The sequence below is a fragment of the Podarcis bocagei genome (genome assembly GCF_964188305.1).
Source record: "Podarcis bocagei genome assembly, chromosome: 1".
NCBI classification, from domain to species: Eukaryota; Metazoa; Chordata; class Lepidosauria; order Squamata; family Lacertidae; genus Podarcis; species Podarcis bocagei.
The window spans coordinates 14,575,512-14,598,792 of record NC_138125.1 but is presented as its reverse complement, the minus strand read 5'-3'; the positions used below and the strand labels follow the sequence as shown (position 1 = coordinate 14,598,792).

The following is a 23,281-nucleotide window of genomic DNA, read 5'->3' as shown; positions in this document are numbered from 1 at the left end:
TGGTCTAGCGCCTTCCCCAATTCTGTACCCTCCAGAGGTTTTGGTCCCACAGCTCTCCTCATAGCTGATCATTAGTCATATTGGCTGGAGCTGATGGGAACTGTAGTCCAACAACATCTGAAGGGCACCACCAGACTGCTGAAGGTTACATCTGTCCACCTAACTTAGTCTTCTCATGACTGATTGGCTGTGGATCTCCAAGGCACCAGGCAAAGGTCATTCCCAGCCCTGCTACTTTGGACCAGGTCTAGACATTACGGCGCCGAAGGCAGCCATTTATCCTCCCCTCTTCTTTCTGGGATAACGTGGCACAATTGCATTGCAAGTTTCTCTGGCCTCCACTATGCATGTGGGTTAGGGGGAAATTAAGCATTATGCTCATTCCTGTATTCTGTCTTGCTGGATGTTGCTGGGAGAGAGAGAGAGAGAGAGACAGTGAATGAGGATCTCATGGAGGATAAGACTACTGTCATATCTTGGGTTGAAGTAGCTTCAGGTTAAGCATTTTCGGGTTGCGCTCCGTGGCGACCCGGAAGTAACGGAGCTTCCGGGTTTCGCCGCATGCGCAGATGCTCAAAATGACATCACGCGCATGCACAGAAGCAGCGAAACATGACCCGCGCACATGCAGATGCGCAGTTGTGTGTTACGTTCTACCCAGGATGCAAACGGGGCTCCGGAATGGATCCTGTTCGCATCCAGAGGTACCACTGTATCGGTACTGTCATCACTGTTGGAGGCAGTATGTCTCTGAATAACTGGTTGCTCTGAATAACCAGGTGGGAAGAGACTAGAATCTTGCCCACTTGCACGAGGTATCTGGTTGGCTGCTCTGAGAACAGGATGACTTGACCCAGTAGGACTCGTCTTATGTTTGTAGCAAGGTTCAAGTCTCAAATCAGCTATGAAGCTTAGTGACCATTGGCTATGGTGGTTGGGACTGATGGGAATTGGAGGCCCATACTTGGTGTAAAAGATTACCTGAAGGCAGAATCTTTGAATTCCACTGCAACAGAGCACTGATAGGTTTTTAAAAAGTAGCTTTCAAGTCCTTTATTCGAACCTTTGTGGCTTTTTTTTATTTCACCACTCTGCATTTACTGGATCTTTCTAAAGCAGTGAGTGGCACAAATTTACGGCACCATTTACTTTTAGATACATAACTCATATTCTTGCTCTCCTGGGAAAATTGGCAAATGCCTTTTGATGCCACTTGTGTGATGCATTTGGTAATTTTTTATTTTTTTTAAAGCAAACCATTAATCCTCCTCTTTCCCTGATTGCTCTGAATTGCCTCTGGTTTTGCTGATCGCCCTACTCTGTTTTCTGTCAAGGAATAGATAGCAGGAAGCAGGACTCTCCCTTCAAAGTGTTTATCAATAGAGAGCATAATCATGGATACTGCAGCATGTCATGTTAGGTAAAAACTAATTTGTAAGCAGCACAGCATAAAACTGGGAAGACAATTACATTTAAAAAGTCATTAACATTGATCTTTTTTGCATTCTATATCTGTCTATCTATATCTATCTCTCTATCTATCTATCTCTCTACACACACATAAAGAGAGAGAGATCTATCTGTGTGTATTTAAGAAAGCAGTTTTGAAAAATAGTCCCTTAAGATTTTTTTATGGGAGGGAAGGGCATAATAATAATAATATATGATTAATAATTTTAGTTTCTTTAATGAAACATTAGTTTAATACAACATTTTAAGGAATGCACCTAGACATGAGCAAAAACCCCAAGCTCTGGATGAGAGAAAGTTAAATAGAATTTAAATTACCTGCCACCAACTTTCCCCGTGGATTTATCTGGGACTTAAAACACTACTTGCACAGATAGAATTCCAGTGGCTGATCAGAAATCCTCTGTGTGCCCCTGTGTTTTAATGGTTTCTCACTTGCTTGAATAAGCATGGTCTCCTGTTGTTGGTTCACGTTTATTTGCACTCACATTTTCACTGCATGATGTTTTATCTACCATTTTATTTACATAGGCTATTGTGTTTTTTTTTACGGAGTTGCATCTCCAGGCACATTTGTGTTGCATGCAAAGTCTCGCTGTGTCATGAGGACTCCACTACAGCAGTGATCACTCACAGAGATGCCCATAGGCTTACGAATGAACAAAGGCAACCATCCACCTTGACTTGCTTTTTGCATTATTTGTGCCGATTGCGCTATGGGGAATTTGGAAAAAGGAGATTAAAGTTTTCACCTAACAATGAAACATTAAGAGTTCAACAGGTCTGCACAACCCACCAAGCCAAGCTCAGCCCACCTGCCACATTTTGTCACTTTTAGCCCCTCTGTTTTGGGAGTACCAGGGGGTCTGGAGGTTTATCAGGCTCTCTCTGCCGTGCTGCTCTATGTTGCTGTTAAGTCGCAAGGTGTGCAGGCCTGTTTTCTGAGCTAGACTTGCTCACACTGAACCAGTGGCGAATACAGGCATACCTCATGTTGCATCCGCTTCATGTTACCTTCTTTCAGGCTACATCCCATGGCGACCCGGAAGTACCGGAAAGGGTTGCTTCCGGGTTTCGTCGCTCACGCATGCGCAGACGCGCAAAATGACATCACGCGCATGTGCAGAAGCGGCGAATCGCAAGCCGCGTTTGTGCAGATGCGCTGCTGCGGGTTGCATTCTTTTCATGTTGCGAACGGGCCTCCGGAATGGATCCCGTTCGCAACCAGAGGTACCACTGTATTGATAAGGCTTCTCAAATAGCAATTTCTTAAAATCTGTTTTCAGTAGAAGCTTTAACTTAGCTATGTATTAAACTCATTCTTGCAGCAGCTATGTAAGATTGGTCGTAATTCTCTTATCCTTCTGCTACTTATGGGCAAGTATCTTAGAGGATGACCTTTCAGTGGCCCCTGCAAAAAATCATGCTGGACAAGGTGAGCAAACTAGCTCAGTGTAAGTGTGCTAGAATGCCTACTTGTAAAACTTCACACTTGGGTGTGGTTTGGCTGTAATAGATGGTGCTACTAATGTGTTTTGGGGGTCTTCCAATCTGCCACTTCTCCCCACTCATTTACCTAGCTGGTGGTCCAGATGGCTCCATTAAGACCTTTTGGTGTATATATGCATATTAGAGTTGTCGACTGACCTTTTCTCTCTCTCTCTTTGGCAATCAGCTGCTTTGCTTTTCAGTGACTGACAATTCAATTGTGTTTAGACTCTCACCTGAAACCCTGGCGAGACACTGCCAGTCACGTGTTGACCATATTGGTCTAGATGTACCAGTGGCCCATCAGCTTTCTGTGTTCTATCTCATGCACTACCCCCCTGGGCTTCCTAATAACCCCTCTGACCACGTCCCAAGCCCTGCCTTGATCCCTGATTCTTCCTCTTCCCTGTTGCCTCCCCGACCTCAAGCATAAAGGCAGCAGCAGGCTTAGTGGGAAACCCAGAATCAGTGTAGGAATATCTGTTTGGCAGAAAGCCATGGTCTCACCAAGGCTCTGCTTTGAAAGCAGGGAGGTGGCAATGGATCCACCTGCACATAATGACCCAGGAGATGACAATGGAGTGGAAAGGTTGACCTTGGGGATGCAGGTATCATTCTTCTTTAGAGCAGCCTTCTCCAGCTTCCTGCAGTGCTGGCTGGAGCTGGTGAGAGTTGTAGTCTCATACTTTGGAGGGGCCCAGGTTAGGAACATGGCAACACTGAAAGGGGTCAGATGATTGATCCATCTAGCTCAGTATTGCCTACGCTCACTGCCAGGTGTTCTCCAGGATTTCAGACAGTCCCTCCCAGCCCTACCTGGAAATGCCATACTTTCTGCACAAAAAGCAAATGCTCTACCACTGAGTGCCTACCACTGAGCTTGATTTTTTTCCTTTCTGGATTAACACTTCCTCACTCCATTTTCCTTCCACCCTACGTGTTGGTCATTGAAACAATTTAGCCACCCATGTCCTAATTTAAATCTGACTGAAACAACACTTCTTTCTGAATTGTAGCACATTTTTGCAGTTCAATCATATGGATGATTGATTCCCTTTTCTTCTCTGAGCACTGACACAAAAGGGAATAACTGTGGCTCAGTGGTAGATTTATAGATCTATAGAAAGAGCACATCTGTCTGTAGTTCAGGTGGGCGTGTGTCGAATGGTGTTGGCTGGGCGTGCATTGAAGCGCATTTTAACCTGCATTTATGATGAGCTACAGATTTGCAATAGTGTGGAAATGCTATTAGATAATCTTGAAGCAGACGACCAGAATTATGGCGCAAACACAGATGGTCCTCAGCCTATTAAATATGTCGTATAAAGCAGTCAAAATGCCCCTATAGCATCCCCTGCAGCCTCTTTGATTACTCATGAGTAAGTCCCACCAAGTTCACACTCAAATCAATGTGCATAATGTTGAAGTCCTGCAGCCTGAGCCTAGGCCTGCTTACTGGGAGCCAGTGTGGTGTAGTGGTTAAGAGTGGTGGACTCGTAATCTGGTGAACCGGGTTCGATTCCCCGCTCCTCCACATGCAGCTGCTGGGTGACATTGGGCCAGTCACACTTCTCTGAAGTCTCTCAGCCCCACTCACCTCACAGAGTGTTTGTTGTGGGGGAGGAAGGGAAAGGAGAATGTTAGCCGCTTTGAGACTCCTTCAGGCAGTGATAAAGCAGGATATCAAATCCAAACTCTTCTTCTTCTTCTCTACTCTACTCATAATAACATTAAGAAGAGCCTGCTGGATCAGGCCCATGGCTCTTCTAGCCCAGCATCTTGCTCTCACACAGCTAACCAGATGCCTGTGGGAAACCCAGAAGCAGGACTTGAGAACGACACCACTCTGCAGCAACTGGTTCTCAGAGATATGTTGTCTCTGACAGTGGAGGCAGACGTTCATCATGACGTTCATAGCTTTTTCCTCCCTGAATTTGTCTAACCCTTTTTTAAAGCCACCCGTGGCCATCGCTACTTCCCCTGGGAGGAGAATTCCATAGTTTAACCACGTGCTGCGAAGAAGTGCTTTCTTTTGTCTGTTCTGAATCTCCCAACCTTCATTAGAAATCCAGCATCTCAAAAGTTCTAGGTCAAGCTTCCCCAAATGTGGGTCTCCAGCTGTTGTTGGGACTATAAGTCCAAGTCCTCCTTAGCTAGCAGTACCAGTGGGTCAGGGATGATGGGAACTGTGGTCCAAAAACAGCTGGAGACCTAAGTTTGGGTCTCAGAAGTAACTACTGCCGTGCTTAGGGCTGCAACTTCACAATGCTATGTATGCTTAGTCGGGAAGAAGGAAATCGAAATCCCACTGAGTTTCAGTCTGTAGGAGTCAGTCACTTTCAAGTAAGAGTGCATAGTGCTGCAATCACAGTCATACCTTTGGATAAATATGCTTCAGGCTGAGCGCTTTCGGGTTGCGCTCCGCAGCGACCCGAAAGTAACGGAGCGCGTTACTTCTGGGTTTTGCCGCTCGCGCATGCGCTCAAAATGATGTCACACACATGCGCAGAAGCGGCGAAACGTGACCCGCGCACGCGCAGATGCGCTGTTGCGTCTTACGTTCTGTTCGGGATGCGAACGGGGCTCCGGAACGGATCCCGTTTGCATCCTGAGGTACCACTCTACTGGTTTTTAATACAGTGGTACCCCGCAAGACGAATGCCTCGCAAGACGGAAAACCCGCAAGACGAAAGGGTTTTCTGTTTCGGAGGCGCTTCGCAAGACGAATTTCCCTATGGGCTTGCTTCGCAAGACGAAAGCCCATAGGGAAATCTCCGGGGACCTGTTTTAAATTGCTGGCGGTCGGGAGCAAAGACTTTCGCCCACAGCCGGCCTTCAGAAGAGGTCCTGGACCTCTTCTGAAGGCCGGCGGGGGGCAAAAGTCTTTGCTCCCCCCCCGCCTGCCTTCCCGGGACAGTGGAGACTTCTCCGCTGCCCCGGGCGATCTTAAAATGCTGGCGGGCGGGAGCGAAGCGTTCGCTGCCGACCCCCAGCATTTTAAAATCTCCCCGGGACAGCAGAGAAGTCCCGCCCCGCTCGGGATGGCGGCGCAGAGCTGTCTGCCGTGCCGGGATCAGCGCGGGCTCTGCACGGCCATCAGGAGCCGGTGGCAAAGCCCGCCCCACTCCAGATGGCCGCGCAAAGCTGCCTGCAGTCCAGGGACTGCAGGCGGATCTGCGCCACCATCCCGAGCGGGGCGCTAAGTCCCGCCCCGCTCGGGATGGCGGCGCAGAGCTGTCTGCCATCCGGGGACTGCAGGCACATCTGCGCCGCCATCCCGAGCGGGGCGCTAAGTCCTGCCCCGCTCTGGATGCCGGCGCAGAGCTGTCTGCCGTCCGGGGACTGCAGGCACATCTGTGCCGCCATCCCGAGCGGGGCGCTAAGTCCCGCCCCGCTCTGGATGCCGGCGCAGAGCTGTCTGCCGTCCGGGGACTGCAGGCACATCTGTGCCGCCATCCCGAGCGGGGCGCTAAGTCCCGCCCCGCTCGGGATGGCGGCGCAGAGCTGTCTGCCGTCCCGGGTTCAGCGCAGCTCTGCGCGGCCATCGGGAGCCGGGGGCGAAGCCCGCCCCGCTCCAGATGGCCGCGCAAAGCTGCCTGCGGGGACTGCAGGCAGATCTGCGCCACCATCCCGAGCGGGGCGCTAAGTCCCGCCCCGCTAGGGATGGCGGCGCAGAGCTGTCTGCCCTGCCGGGACTGCAGGCACATCTGCGCCGCCATCCCAAGCGGGGCGCTAAGTCCCGCCCCGCTCTGGATGCCAGCGCAGAGCTGTCTGCCGTCCCGGGACTGCAGGCAGATGTTTGCCGCCATCCCGAGCGGGGCGCTAAGTCCCGCCCCGCTCTGGATGCCGGCGCAGAGCTGTCTGCCGTCCCGGGACTGCCATCCCGAGCGGGGCAGGAGCCTCCATAGGCGCGCGTCACCTCTCCAGCTGGGAGAGGGCGCACGGGGCTAAAGCAGCCCCCTGCGACCCTCTCCCGGTTGGAGAGGTGACGCGCGCCTATGGCAGGAGCCTCCATAGGCGCGGGTCACCTCTCCAGCTGGGAGAGCGAGCGGGGGGGGGGGCTAAAGCAGCCCCCTGCGACCCTCCCCCAGCTGGAGAGGTGACGCGCGCCTATGGCAGTTGCCTCCATAGGCGCGCGTCACCTCTCCAGCTGGGGGAGGGTCGCAGGGGGCTGCTTTAGCCCCCCGCGCGCTCTCCCAGCTGGAGAGGTGACCCGCGCCTATGGAGGCTCCTGCCATAGGCGCGCGTCACCTCTCCAGCCGGGGGAGGGTCGCAGGGGGCTGCTTTAGCCCCCCGCTCGCTCTCCCAGCTGGAGAGGTGACGCGCGCCTATGGAGGCTCCTGCCATAGGCGCGTGTCACCTCTCTAGCCGGGGGAGGGTCGCGGGGGGCTGCTTTAGCCCCCCGCTCGCTCTCCCAGCTGGAGAGGTGACGCGCGCCTATGGCAGTTGCCTCCATAGGCGCGCGTCACCTCTCCAGCCGGGGGAGGGTCGCAGGGGGCTGCTTTAGCTCCCCGCGCGCTCTCCCAGCTGGAGAGGTGACGCGCGCCTATGGAGGCTCCTGCCATAGGCGCGTGTCACCTCTCCAGCCGGGGGAGGGTCGCAGGGGGCTGCTTTAGCCCCCCGCGTGCTCTCCCAGCTGGAGAGGTGACGCGCGCCTATGGAGGCTCCTGCCATAGGCGCACGTCACCTCTCCAGCCGGGAGAGGGTCGCAGGGGGCTGCTTCTCTGCTCCCGCCCTCCAGCATTTTAAAATCGCCCCGGGACAGCAGGGGCTTTTAAAATGCTGGAGGTCGGCAGCAAAGCCCTCCTGTCCCCGGAGCTTGCGGGGCGGGAGGTGGGAAGAAGGGCTTTTCTTCCCACCACCAGCCTTCAGAACAGCTTTCTGAAGGCTGGGGGTGGGAAGAAAAGCCCTTGTTCCCCCCCCCTCAGCCTTCAGAAGAGGTCAGGGGACAGACTGTCCCCGGACCTGGTCTGAAGGCGGTTTCCCTAGGAACGCATTAATTGATTTTCAATGCATTCCTATGGGAAACCGTGCATCGCAAGACGAAAAACTCGCAAGAAGAAAAAACTTGCGGAACGAATTAATTTCGTCTTGCGAGGCACCACTGTATACATCTATATATATATATATAGATTTAAGCCATAGAATTGTAGAATTAGAAGGGACCCCAAAGGTCATTGTCCAACCCCCTGCAATGCAGGAATCTCAACTAAAGCACCCATGCCAGATGGCCATCCAACCTCTGCTTTAAAACCACTGGATCTCATTTGTCTGTCTCTCCCTTTTGTCTGCAAGGTAGCCTTTGTAGGCAGCTTCTTCCCCTACCTACCCCCCTCCCTTGGCTCACAGCACCTTTGGCAGCATTTGGTTGCAGACTCCAGTGCCTTCCTTGTGCAACCCCAGAGGGGGTAACCTCCATATAAGGTTTTATATGGAAAGAAGGCCATTAAAGTGAAGATTCACTAGGGCTGTGGGGTAGGGGGGTTAAGTTTGTGGATTGGGGCGGGGATTGTCACAGGATAATAAAACCCCTTTAACAGGGCTGGCTTAACGTTTTAAGTGACATTTAATGTTTCTAACAGTAACTTGTGTTTCCGTCACGCCCATCCATTAGCCAGGTGTTTTTGTTGCACCAACTGGAAAAAATAGAAGTAATCTCACCGCACAGCTGGGGCCTCTGTGGGGTGTGGGGAATAGATGGGGAGTAGGCCCCTTGCTACAGGGAGCTGGTTATTCTTATTTTATTGTTGATAGTTTACAGAAACCAGCCGAGCTGTTTATAAGGGGCTCTTTCGACACCTTGGGAAGGTTTTTGCCCCGTAAAATGAGGGAGGGGGACAGCCAAGTAAGAGGGAACATGATTGTAGTGCATAAAATCATGCGTGGGGTAGAGAAAGAGGACACAGAGAAGATTTTGTTCTCTCCCTTTCACAATACTGGCGCCCAAAGAAGTTGAATGTGGGGGCTTGTTGTTCATCCTGAGTTGAGGATCACTTGATTGAAAGGACAGGTAGAAAACTTATAAGTAAATAAATAAATAAATGTGAATTCTGGCAGGAAAACTGATCTGTCAAGGGTGTGGGAAGACAACATGGATGCAGGAAATCCTGCTGAGATAACTGCTGGTGGAGCTGTGAATTGAGTTGAAGCTCCCAGTGATCAAAATTTAGCCCTCCAAAGGTTTACTTGCTTGCGCATTAATACCTGCATTAAACATTAATACCTACTGGCCCTCCAATTAATAATACTCCTTTGGTGTCGCCATCATCATAGGAAGGCAGCAGTGATGTTGGTAGAAGTCGTTCCAGTGCGTCTATATCCCACAAAGGTGGTATATCTTATTTCTTGGCTGCAACACTCCAGATTGTAGCTGAGGGTTCATATGTTGCTCTATGAAAATAAATAAAGAAACCTTTTCACATAGATCTCATTTGTCTGTCTCTCCCTTTTGTCTGCAAGGTAGCCTTTGTAGGCAGCTTCTTCCCCTACCTACCCCCCTCCCTTGGCTCACAGCACCTTTGGCAGATGTTGCTGAACCACACCTCCCATCATCCCTGACCACTGGGTAGGGCTGATGGGAGCTGGAGTCCAAGAACATCTGGAAGTCCACACCTTCTGGTGTAGCCTTCTCTGCAGCATGCTACTTGTCTCTAATTTGTGTGTGGTTTTTGGTGTTGCAGTCTCGATGGCATTGTTTTATAGCCACTTTGGGAAGGCTGTTGGTTTTAAAAAGTGGTTGAATGCCTTCTTGGGCGAAGTCAGACTGTTGGAGAGTTACAGCGCCTGCTGTGGCTGTAGAGACCAATATGGATGGGAGAGACATGTTTTGTTGCAGCTGGGGAAGATGAAGGTGTCTGGTTGTGCTGCTCCTGGTTCGGTGGATGTACCATACACCTGAAATTGCCTTCCTCTTCAGGTTTCCCTGAATCTGCGCCTCTCCCAGACACAAGATGACTTTTCATATACGGTTAAGTGTTTAGCATAGGGGTGTATAACATGTGGCCCTCCAGATGTTGCTGAACCACACCTCCCATCATCCCTGACCACTGGGTAGGGCTGATGGGAGCTGGAGTCCAAGAACATCTGGAAGTCCACACCTTCTGCAGCCTTGCTTTAGAAGATGGAGATAAACAAGGGTTTATAGAGCAGCATTGCCGTGCAATTTAATTTGCTTATGACAGTCATCATGAAGGCCAGTTTATCCAAGGGACATTCCTGATTGCATCTCAGGTAGTTTTTAATTTTTAGTTAGAAGCAGCGGTGGATGCCCTGATCTGGGTTTAATTTTCCCTGTGTTTTAGAAAATATATTTGTAGAATGGGAGGGAGGGGAGGGAGTTTCCTCTGCCCTGAACATAAGCAACTTCCTCTGGAACTTCAAAGTCTCTCTCTCCTCCCCCCTGCAACAGGGTCTCCAGCCACACAGAGAGAGAGAAGCCATAATTAACATGCCTTTCAGTAGAACCCATAAATCATTGTACAAGGTGTGTGTGAAGGGGAGAGGCTGAAAAACTGGGGGCAGCAAGAAGCTACAACCCTAGTGAGATACACAAGTATACGGAATAATCCATACTTGACCCAGGTCCCCAGCACTTCTGGAATTACCAGACGTTCTTGACTAACTCTGTAAACAGCAGCGCTACATTTAGAACAGGCTCTGAAATCAGAACATGTTTATTTTCTGACGGGTATTTGTGTGATTTCTTTACTTTTTCTTCTTTGTTTGATTACATGCTTTAAGGATATGTATGCCTTTGTTCCTTTGTGATTTCAGTAATGATTAAAACAGCCACAACAATGATTTCCCACTCTTGTCATAATGGTTTAGGGGAAATTGCTAATGTTTCTATTGCGATTTCCCCAGAATGTAGTGCAGAAAAACCTGTAATATTTGTAGTTTAACCCCTCAGAGAGCTACATTTCCAAGCACCCTTAACAAACTACAGCTCCCAGGATTCTTTGGTGAAAGCTGCATGCTTTAAATATATGGAGCATACTCACCAGATTGAGTGAAGCAGCTCACTGCGGTCTGTGAAAGACCTGAGAAGAATGAAAAATGATGCTTGCGAATTCCTTGGTCAGATACAAAGAAGTGCATGATCACCTCCCAACAGAGCTTATCAAAAGGTGATGCAAATTGTGTTACATTACTGCATGCTGCTGATTTATCCTTCTCATCTTGGCTGTACAGTGGTACCTTGGTTCCCAAGCTTAATCCCTTCCAGAAGTCTGTTTCAAAACCAAAATGTTCCAAAACCAAGGCGTGCCTTCCCATAGAAAGTAATGCAAAATGGATTAATCCATTCCAGACTTTTAAAAACAACCCCTAAAACAGCAATTGGAAGAAATAGCAACAACCTCAGATATGCAGATGACACAACCTTGATGGCAGAAAGTGAGGAGGAATTAAAGAACCTTTGAATGAGGGTGAAAGAGGAGAGCGCAAAATATGGTCTGAAGCTCAACATCAAAAAAACGAAGATCATGGCCACTGGGCCCATCACCTCCTGGCAAATAGAAGGGGAAGAAATGGAGGCAGTGAGAGATTTTACTTTCTTGGGCTCCATGATCACTTCAGATGGTGACAGCAGTCACAAAATTAAAAGATGCCTGCTCCTTGGGAGAAAGGCGATGGCAAACCTAGACAGCATCTTAAAAAGCAGAGACATCACCTTGCCAACAAAGGTCCGTATAGTTAAAGCCATGGTTTTCCCAGTAGTGATGTATGGAAGTGAGAGTTGGACCATAAAGAAGGCTGATTGCCGAAGAATTGACGCTTTTGAATTACGGTGCTGGAGGAGACTCTTGAGAGTCCCATGGACTGCAAGAAGATCAAACCTATCCCTTCGTAAGGAAATCAGCCCTGAGTGCTCACTGGAAGGACAGATCCTGAAGCTGAGGCTCCAATACTTTGGCCACCTCATGAGAAGAGAAGACTCCCTGGAAAAGACCCTGATGTTGGGAAAGATGGAGGGCACAAGGAGAAGCGGACGACAGAGGACGAGATGGTTGGACAGTGTTCTCGAAGCTACAAACATGAGTCTGACCAAACTGCGGGAGGCAGTGGAAGACAGGAGTGCCTGGCGTGCTCTGGTCCATGGGGTCAAGAAGAGTCGGACACGACTAAACGACTAAACAACAACAACAACAAAACAGCAATTTAACATGAATTTTACTATCTAACGAGACTATTGCTCCATAACATGAAAGCAATAATCAATGTACTGTACTATAAAATAAACAAGACGGTATTGTAGATGATAAAAAATAAAATTAATCCCCCCCCCTTACATGCGCTGATGATAGTCATTGTTTGGATGGGGGGCTTTTATCTGTTTCTACAGTCACACAATCAATCAGAAGCTGAACTGGGTTCCACACAGTCACAAAAACAAGTCACAGTCAAAAAACCGAAAAAGCCACACAAACGAAAACGCAAAAAATTAGCAAAAGCCAAATCTCCAAATATCACCTTTGTGTTGCGTGGGTGCTCGGGACTCCACAGCTGACAGACTCAACAGGAAGCCTCTGATTAGCAGCGGGGGACTCAATTTACAAACGGAACACACTCAACAGGAAGCAGAACGTGTTCAGCTTGCAAGGCAAAGTTCACAAACTGGAACACCTACCTCCAGTTTTGGAGCATTCTATTTCCAAGTTGTTCATAAACTAAGCTGTTCTAAAACCAAAGTACCACTGTATTAACTTAGGTTCACGCCCCAGCCCTTTAAAACCAGGGCTTGCAGTTGTCATAGTCTTGTGGCGCCGCTTCTCGTTGGCAACACACAGCACATCACTGTGACAACTGCACACAGTGAAGAGCATGTGACAGTGACCAAGAGAGAGGGGGGGGGTGTACGCTCGTGTTTATTGCTACGATAGCACTACACTGTTCCTACCATGTAAGGAAACATACAGTGGTGCCCCGCAAGACGAACGCCTCGCGAGACGAAAAACTCACAAGACGAAAGGTTTTTTCGTTTTCAAGTTGCTTCGCAAGACGAATTTCCCTATGGGCTTGCTTCGCAAAACGAAGCTTGCCCCCACACCCCGGACCTCTTTTGAAGCAAGGGGCGGCGGGGAGAAGATCGCTTCTCCCCGTTGCCAGCCCCGCAATCTCCGGGGACAGAGGGGAAGGCGCACGCGCGCGCCTTCCCCTCTGTCCCCGGACCCCTTTTGAACCAAGGGGCGGCAACGGGGAGAAGCGATTCTCCCCGCTGCCCCTTCCCTTGCTTTAAAACAGGTCCGGGGACAGAGGAGAAGGCCCGCGGCGCTTCCCCTCTTTCCCCGGACGGTCTCCATAGGAACGCATTGATTGATTTTCAATGCATTCCTATGGGAAACCGTGCTTCGCAAGTCGAAAAACTCGCAAGAAGAAAAAACTTGCGGAACGAATTAATTTCGTCTTGCGAGGCACCACTGTAAATACAAGTCTGTGGCAACGGTTAGGCTCAGCTTAGAGGACTTGAGCTGGCAACTAGCGGGTGCTGTGGCTGAGCTGGCGACAGTAGGAGCAGGTGTGTGTCGGGTGGGGCTCAGGTATAGTTTTCTACTTAGTCGCTTGCTTGCAGGTAGTCTCTACCCACCTGCATGTGAATGGCAAGATGCATGGTTGTACAGTTATACCTCTTGTTACGTTCGGTTCAGGTTACGTCTTTTCAGGTTGCGTCCTGCGGCAAACCGGAAGTACCGGAAAGGGTTACTTCTGGGCTTTGCCGCTCATGCATGCGCCGACGCGCAAAATGACGTCATGCGCAGAAGCGCCGAATTGCAACCCGCACAGATGTGGGTTGCATTCCTTTCAGGTTGCAAACTGGGCTCCGGAATGGATCCCGTTCACAACCAGAGGTACCACTGTATACCTAATTCCATTTTTCAGGTTCAAGAGATAATTACAAGTAGTGTGCTCACCCATTTACTGCAAGAAATGATCCTTGAGTATAAGAGGGTAATGAGTAATTCCAAGTATCAGTGGCAGGGCAGTAAAAAGGAGGAGAAGCTTCAGATGTATGTCCTAATTAAAGTTGGAAAAGGTGGGTTATAATGGGATATTTGCTTCCTGGTGAGCATTCACAGCTTGTCATTAAAGCAGCAAGACTTTGGGGCTGTGTGTTTTGAGAGGGGAGCTAATTTGGGAGGCTGGTTTAGAAACAGTCCTAATTCAAATAGGTGATCTGCTTTGTCTGCCCTTATTACTAACGAGTGAAATTAAAGCACCCCTCCCCCTCCTTCTTTGAATTAAATACACAAGCCATCAGCTGGGCTCTGATCTTTCCATTTAAAACCTTAATTGTCTAAAGAGCTCAACGTGAGCCCTTGAAGTTGGCCGGGTCTGTTGCAGGGCATTAGTGTTAGCTGCAGATTTACAAGCAAGCTGGATTTAATCTTTTGCTTTAATCCCTGCGATAGTCCTGTTTGGAGAAAGCGAGCCTTTTGCGTGTTTTAGGAGATAGGCAATGAGAGTTTCCGAATGAGGGGCTCCAGCAGCTTGGTGGCACAAGGTTATGTGTGGAATCTGCTGAGCCTTGAAACGAATTAAATTATGAGGGAGGAAAACTCGGTGGGAAAAGAATAGGTGATGCTTTTAATTCAGCACCTGTGTGTATATATCTTAGCAGCTCAGAAAGTAGCTGCAGGCTTCAATTGTGTTTCTCATCAAGAGCAGTTATAGCATAAAGATGTATTAGCTGAAACGCCCAGGTTCCGTAAGTGACTGGAAAATTTAGAAGACAGACAGTACTTTCAAAGAAGCATTGAAAGTGGTTTCCGGCAGGTATGCTCATATGTTTTGCTTCACTGTTGCCTCTGGTCAAAGTGGCTTCACAGGGTTTTTGCTTGTTTGTTTTAGGCAATATGAAAACCTGCTGAACCTGTTTATCAGAGGCAAAAGTGTGATTTGTCGTTAGTAGGGGGTCGCTCATTCCTCCCTTGCTTGATTCTTTGAAAGTGTGTATCTTCTGCTCTGGTCCCCCGATAAGAGATGTGGAAATTGTGGATGGCCATCATACCCACTACTTTCTGATTCCTTGCTTTCGGCAAGAAGGAAACAATAACAGAGTACAGGAAAGCCGTCCACCAGGTCATGCTATAATCTCTTTTTAATACTCCAAGGTCCAATTTTCATGGCTTGAATATCGTTGTGAGCCTTTGAAAACGAGTTGTGATATTAATTTGGGTGTGTGTGTGTGCATGGAAGTCCCAAGGTTGTTTCTGAGCATGAAGAAGAGATGTGTATATTAGATTTTTGTTTTGTTTTTTAAATGGAGAGTTAATTAAAAAGGTAAGTAGATGAGCAGTTACTGAATGCACCATAAGTTCTGCTGTTAGTGTCTGATAATCATTTTCACGCTGGGCATTGCAGAGTAACGCTGCTTATTATGGTGTATTAATCAGCCATGGAGAGTCCGTCAGGGAGCTGAAGAGGGTGGATAGCCTGATGCATATGCAGACCATCATGGGTGAAGATGAGGCCGTGTTCGCAAACTGCTAACAGCTACATTGAAAGAAGCATAGTTAAGCCAAAGGCTCATCTCGTTCAGCCAACAAATTTCACGTGGAAAGACTTCAGGGTGGACATGATTGCCAGGCGGCCTGCCTGTAGTTACTTATGCAGAGTCACAAAGGCCACCTCCTCAGAACATGGGTGATTCTGCCATGTCTGTAAATAATTGTGTACTCTGATTACTTTCAGGCACAGAAAACCAGCAAAACAACTTGCCCCATATGTAGACTGAGAGATGCATCAGGCAACCTCGTTTGTGAATTGGTGCTTTTCTCAGTGGAATAGGACATTTATGTTTGGGGAGGGGGGTCATAGCTTGGTGACGGAATCCATTCTTTGAGTGCAGAAAGATTCCCAGGCTGAACCCCCAGGGTCTCCCGTTAATACGGTGGCAAGTGGTGGGAAAGTTCTCTGCTGGGTTGGCTTTTTGCCAATCAGAGCAGAAAATACTGAACTAGGTGGAACAGTGATTTTGTCTTGGCTTTATGGAGAGGGACTGCAGTTCAACGAAAGAGTGCCAGTGTTGTGTGCGGAAAATGTCAGGTTCAGTCCTCCATTTGAAAGGATCAGGTTACAGGTGATGCGCAAGACTGGCGCTTCACTGCCATCCAGAGTGGGCCTGGCTGCGTTAGATGGCCAAATAGCCTGAAACTTGGCTAACTGAACTTGGTTGGATGCAATGCAACCCTATGTCCTTTATCACGGGTCTAGATTGCATCATCGTAGGCTTGTTTTGACTTTCTCTCCTTTCCCTCGTCTGCGCCTTTGACTTAATTTTGCTTCTCCTTTTCTTTCAGGACCCCCGATTATCAGCTTTAATTTTTGACAAGCTTCAAGTGCCTGAATACTTACAGAAACCCAGGAGCGAAGGGGAGAGCAGGTGTGATGTCTGTGCAGCCCACCTGAACCAGCTGAAGCAAGAAGCCCTCCAGGTCATCCACAACCTCGACCAGGCCAGCTGCCAAGACGCAGCAGACCCCACACAAAGTGCCGCGGCAATGGCTGCTGTGTTGCCAAGGCTGACCTCCCAAAACGTGGTCACTGTGTCCTCTCAGAGGGACGTGTCTCTCATGGCCGGGCAGGTGGGCAGGCAGCCTGGCAAAACGGCAAGCCTTTTCTCCGGGACGGAGAGGAAGAAGGGAATTGGATGGCCGCAAGGGGCAGGCGGGTTCCCAAACTCTAGCGTTCAAGTGACAGTGGCTCCCGGTGGCCTTAGTGGAGCGTTGAGCTCAGTGACGATCCAGGCTCAGCAGTACCTTGAAGGGATGTGGAGTATTTCCAGGATGAACAGCTTTCTCCCTCAAGCTTGCCTAGTAAGTAACCAAACACTTGGCCTTTGATGTTCCAGAAAGGGTGTGTTTTCTTCCTGCTTGGTGGGTTTCAGAAAACTCCTCTGCAGGTTAATTCCAGAGCTCTGGCTGCCCCGTTTTAGCCCCAGAATGGGTCTTTCCTGGAATGTTGCTGGCAGTGCGATGCTGTGCTGCCCCAGGGAGGATGCTTTTTGTTTCCTGTGGTTTTAGAACAGGAGGAAGGAGTGGAGCAGTGGCTTTTTAAATTTAGAAACAAATAGGAAGCACCCAACACCCCTAAAACCAGCAAATCAGGCTGTTAGGTCTAAGACAGTGGTGAACCAATGAGTGTCAAATTGGGGATGTTTCACTGCAGGTCTTTAGACAACTGATTCCTTTGCGTGGTGGAGTGCCTCCTTTCCAGCATTCTATGTGACACTTGTTGTTGTTGTTTAGTCGTTTAGTCGTGTCCGACTCTTCATGACCCCATGGACCAGAGCACGCCAGGCACTCCTGTCTTCCACTGCCTCCCGCAGTTTGGTCAAACTCATGCTGGTAGCTTCGAGAACACTGTCCAACCATCTCGTCCTCTGTTGTCCCCTTCTCCTTGTGCCCTCCATCTTTCCCAACATCAGGGTCTTTTCCAGGGAGTCTTCTCTTCTCATGAGGTGGTCAAAGTATTGGAGCCTCAGCTTCAGGATCTGTCCTTCCAGTGAGCACTCAGGGCTGATTTCCTTACGAAGGGATAGGTTTGATCTTCTTGCAGTCGATGGGACTCTCAAGAGTCTCCTCCAGCACCATAATTCAAAAGCATCAATTCTTCGGCGATCAGCCTTCTTTATGGTCCAGCTCTCACTTCCAGACATCACTACTGGGAAAACCAGTATGTGACACAGTATGTGACACAGGTCCTCTTAAATAGGGCCCCATTCACTTGATCCTTCCCTCTCAAAAGGTAAGGGAAAGAACAACAGTTGTGTGAATGTGCTGCCTTCTTACAGCGCCCTACAATTGCAGGTTGCTTTAGATAAATGCTGTAAGGCAAGACGATGCACCTGTTCCCCCATTATGCAGAAGAGTCAATTGACCATGTAAACTCTTTATTGGCACCAAGTAAGTATGTTTAGAATTGCACCCTAAGGCTGCAACTGTAGGCATGCTGACATAGGCATGAATCCGTGAGACTTACTTTTAAGAAGACAAAAGACAGAAGTACTGTTCTTGGGGGGCAGGGAGTGGGCTTGTGTGGAGGACTCCTTGGTCCCGAATGGGGTAACTGTACCCCTGAAGGACCAGGTGCAGAGCCTGGGAGTCATTTTGGACTCACAGCTGTCCATGGAAGTGCAGGTCAGTTCTGTATCCAGGGCAGCTGTCTACCAGCTCCATCTGGTATGCAGGCTGAGATCTTACCTGCCCGCAGACTGTCTCACCAGAGTGGTGCATGCTCTGGTTATCTCCCACTTGGATTACTGCAATGCGCTCTAGGTGGGGCTACCTTTGAAGGTGACCTGGAAACTACAACTAATCCAGAATGAAGCAGCTATATTGGTGACTGGGGGCAGCTGCCGAGACCATTTACACCGGTCCTGAAAGACCTACATTGGCTCCCGTTTCCGAGCACAATTCAAAGTGTTGGTGCTGACCTTGAAAGCCCTAAATGGCCTCTGCCCAGTATACCTGAAGGAGCGTCTCCACCCCCATTGTTTTGCCCAGACACTGAGGTCGAGCGCCGAAGGCTTTCAGGCGGTTCCCTCACTGCGAGAAGCAAAGCTACAGGGAACCAGGCAAAGGGCCTTTTCGGTAGTGGCGCCCACCCTGTGGAACGCCTTCCCATCAGATGTCAAAGAGATAAACAACTACCTGACATTTAGAAGACATTTGAAGGGAAGTTTTTAATGTATGACATTTTAATGTATTTTTAATCTTTGTTGGAAGCCGCCCAGAGTGGCTGGGGAAGCCCAGCCAGATTGGGGGGGTACTAATAATAATAATAATAATAATAATAATAATAATAATAATAATAATGAAAACATGGTTAGGATTGGCCTGAATCCTGTGTTTATATAACTGGCTGTAGTATTTCTTTGTCCCTGTGTTAGTTTTGCACCAGTGACCGTGTATGGTATAAGAAGTGTTCAAGAGAATGCTTTAAAGTAGTCTTCTCCAGCTGGTGCAGTCTAGAAGTTTTGGACTACAACTCCCATCAGTCCCAATTCCTGATGGGAACTGTAGTTCAAAACATCTGCAGGGCACGAAGCTGAGGAAGACTGCTTTAAAAGGGGGTGGGGAGGTTAAGTTGCCTTTTGTCCAGTTTTACTGCGTTTGAGCTGTCAGAGTATTGAAGTAAAACTATCCCTCTGTAGCAGTTCCACTTTATGTGATCAGGCTCTGAACTTGTCATAAAGGTAGCCTGGTAATCCCCCTTGACGCCTGTGTAAATAATTACCGTCTAGAACCAGTGCATTTTCTTTGTCCACTGAAGAGTGTAATTATGAATGCTACTTTTTCGTAATAGCTTTTTATTCACCCCAAAGTTAACAAACTGGAATACAAACTGTACATGGTTTAGAGATAATCCTCGCATGAAGTATGACAGCTGTTCGAAACTGAATGGCTTCACTAAACTCTAGGAAAATATTGAATTAAAAGTGCAGGATTTTTTTAAGTAAAAAAAAAAATGTAATTACCTGAGTTGGGCTTTGGTTGGGATTCTAATAGATATAGATATTAATCTGTGAGCCTACTGGAAATGTGCAAATGGATGAACAGCCGGGAGGGGGGGGAGTTCCTTTGTATATTCCCAGGTAACTGTATTTAAATGCAACACAAAAGAGAATGGATAAAGGGACTGTCGCGAGGGCAGTAAAATCTTCATAGTAAACAGAGCATGGTTTGCAGATGGCTTTTTCATGCAATATGTGCCAAAACAAAAGTAATGGCATTCTCTAAGGCAGGGGTCAGATTTGATGAAGTGAACATGCGTGAGGGCCGACCAAAGTTGTGGAGCTTTTTTTACAGTTTTACCCCAAAGTTCTTGGGCTTTTACCAAAGTTCTTGGGCTTTTTTATAGGATTACCCAGGACATATGCTGCCACGGGGGCCGGATTAAATCGACCTACGGACCTAGGGGATCTTAGTGAAAATGGGCTGCATGGATTTCTGCACAGAAACTTGGGGTGCCTGAGCTTATCCCAAAAGGGGTTCAGGGAGTCTCCACACTGACATAATTTCACAGGAGGGATTCAAGTGCATGCTGGGACTTTAGGTTTGCACAGTTGAAGTGGATTAAAGGGGTTCTGCTGCCCTAGCACAACAAACCCACTCTAAAGAAGAGCTAGACTTCTTGTGGTTTGGAGAGTGGAGGGGAAATGGATTCAGAAGTGTGGGATGCATGAATAACTGACGGGAAGATATTAGGTTTGCCATATGTCCTGGAAAACCTGCACATGTCCTCTTTTAGGGGGCCAACATGCCCATTTCCCCAGCTTGGGCTGGCAGCGGCTCAGACTGTCCTAATTTTTGCTCTTCAAGAGATGGTAACCCTAAGATACATAAACACCCCCATAAGCAAATCAGGATGAATGCTCATTGCCATATTGATGGTCCTCTACCAAGGAATGTCATGGCGGGGCAGGTTTGTGAAGGGCCATTAAATGTTTTCTAAATACTTGAAATACAATTTAAAACCAATCACGCTAAAGCATGTACAGTCATACCTTGTGTTGCGTTTGCTTCAGGTTGAGCGTTTTCAGGTTGCGTCCCACGGCAACCCGGAAGTACCAGAAAGGGTTACTTCTGGGTTTCGCTGCTCGCGCATGCGCAGACGCTCAAAATGACGCCACGCGAATGCGCAGAAGCGGCAAATTGCGACCTGCGCACGCGCAGGCGCGGGTTGTGTTATGCTCATGTTGTGAACGGATCCCATTCGCAACCAGAGATACCACTGTATACATGTTTCTAACATCTCTTGCCAAAAACAGAGCTTTAGCGGTTTCCTCAAATGACACTGAGCATACGTCGATTAGGACTGAAGGCTGAAATTGTGTAAAAGGAATTAGGATGAATTAAGTTACTGGGGTAACCCCCCCCCTCCTGTTAAGCGTTTATGCAGGGTTCCCCCCCCCCAATGTTACACTGTCTTATATATAGTCTATTGAAAAATGCTGTATGATTTTAAAGCATGTAATAAAGATAATAGTATTGGGATTGAAAACAGTTTGGTGCCTCTTGAGCATTTGAAGATGATAGTCTGCTGCCTTGATCCGGTGATCTTGATTACTGCATTATGGGGTGTGTTTTTCCGCTCCCCAAAAAGCTTCTCCATGCACTCTGTTGGAGAGAGCAAACTCATATAGCTCTTTGTTCACTTAAACCCAATTCTTATCTTACTGGTGCGCTGTGCTTGCTGCTTTCCTGTTGCTGTATTCTGTGCTGAGGGGCCTCAGGAATGGTTAATCATATCCAACAGATACTTGGGTAATCAGATGGATTGAGTACCCATGCAGGCTCTGGGATCTGTAGCCTGAGGGTAGCTGTTAATGGTGATAGAGTAGAATGTGGTCCCTGTTAGTCATGTTGACGGTAAGATGAGATGAGACGATAGTCAGTGTTATGGAGAGCCAGAATCCCTTACAACAAATACGGCAAACTTTGAACCAAAGAGGAAGCTGTGGCAATAAATAAGGGACTAACAACTTTTCAAGAGACACTGAGGCAAGGCAAGGTTGCTGTACTGCTCAGCTGATGTTTACCTAGTCAGCAAGTTAGCTAATAGACTTTGCTGGTAGGATTTGGGTTACAGAAAGGCCCTGCGGGGACAAAGAAATAATGAAAATATGTACACTGCCGTATGGAAATGAAGTAATGAAAGGAGAAGGCATGTCTCTACCTCCAGTATGATTCATGTTTCACAGAGCAGAGAAAGTAAATGTAATATGTCTTGATATCCCGCAGAAACTCAACTGAAATCTCTCTCTTGTGCGTGAATGCTGCGGTCGGATGCATACATAACTGTCCAACACAGAACTGAGATAGATATTGTTCTGTATGATTTAGTGGAAAAAGTCAAGGATAGAGAATTTGTAAGGTAAAGGTAAAGGGACCCCTGACCATTAGGTCCAGTTGTGACCGACTCTGGGGTTGCGGCGCTCATCTCGTTTTATTGGCCGAGGGAGCCTGCGTACAGCTTCCGGGTCATGTGGCCAGCATGACTATGCCGCTTCTGGCGAATCAGAGGAGCACATAGAAACTCCGTTTACCTTCCCGCCAGAGCGGTACCTATTTATCTACTTGCACTTTGACGTGCTTTCGAACTGCTAGGTTGGCAGGAGCAGGGACCGAGCAACGGGAGCTCACCCCATTGTGGGGATTCAAACCGCTGACCACCTGATCAGCAAGCCCTAGGCTCTGTCGTTTAGACCACAGTGCCACCTGCGTCCCACCCACTAGAATTTGTATGTTAATAATTAGTACTTGCAATAGTTCTCAAGATCACTGGGTGGAAGGAGTGCAAAGTGAAGTGTCTGAAGCAGGAGTTTGTAAAATTTTGGGGAACCTCTGCTGGCAGAACTCAGAGGTTCTATGGAACCCTGGTTTGAAAAACACAAACATTACCCTTATGGACATTGGACAGGGCTGAGGTGGGCCAGGGACGCTTAAAGGTGGGTGGGTAGTCATAATCTTGTTCCTCCTCGCTAGGCATAGCCTCTCTTCTCCATGGAATTCTCTGGCTTGGCCCATACTGTAAGAAAAGTGCAGAATTCATTTAAATTAGGTACATTTGACCATTTGTCAGATTGGTCAGGAAGCATGTAGCAAGGACGCCCTTTTTGAGAAAGACTTGACTTGGTTTCCTCTTTCCCAGTACAATAAGGAGGGTGAATGTCCTGAAAACCTCTTTATCCCAGGCATCCTGCCAATGAAAAACCCTCCCAAACAAACAACCCCCTCCATTTGATCTTTTCTCACCTGCAGGCCAAGTGGATATTATTACAGTCTCTCGTAAAGGGACATGCCCAAACTAGCTGCAGCAGCCAGTTGAGCCAACAAGCACCAGTAATCATACCAAAAATGGTTGGCCTAGATTTCACCTGTTCCTATCATGGGCAGGCTTTCACACCAGGTGTGCATGAGAGAATATTCAGAGAAGAGAGGACATAGAATGAGGCTCTTGCGTCAGGCAGTCATGGTACTAAAAATGTGTGTGGCTTGTGTATGGTGGGGCTGTGAGAAAATTAAGAGTTTCTGGGGATGTATCCACGAGGAGCCTAAAAAGATGTTTAAAACCTCTATAGAAAAGAAACCAGAGGCGTAATTATTAGGGATCCTAGGAAAGGACATCCCTCAGGATAAGAAAAGGCTATTTCTGTATGCTACTACAGGCTATGCTACTACAGGCTAAAAATTGGAAAGGGGATGCTGTCCCAACAAAGGAAGATTGGATAAGTAAAATATGTGATTTTATAGAATTGGCGAAGTTAACGGCAGCCATAAGACACCAGACAAACCAGAAATTAAGATTAGAATGGCAGTGT

At 48.2% G+C, this 23,281-nt stretch overlaps 1 protein-coding gene across 4 annotated transcripts in view; it reads left to right on the top strand.

The window, feature by feature from the left end:
- The window catches only part of KIF26A (kinesin family member 26A), a 161,998-nt gene that overhangs the window by 60,220 nt on the left and 78,497 nt on the right, over window positions 1–23,281 (top strand). For all 4 annotated transcript variants that reach the window (XM_081190984.1, XM_081190985.1, XM_081190986.1 and 1 more), the window contains one exon: window positions 16,257–16,772. In XM_081190984.1, coding sequence (XP_081047110.1) covers window positions 16,257–16,772 — 516 coding nt within the window. The remainder of the gene's footprint in view (window positions 1–16,256; window positions 16,773–23,281) is intronic.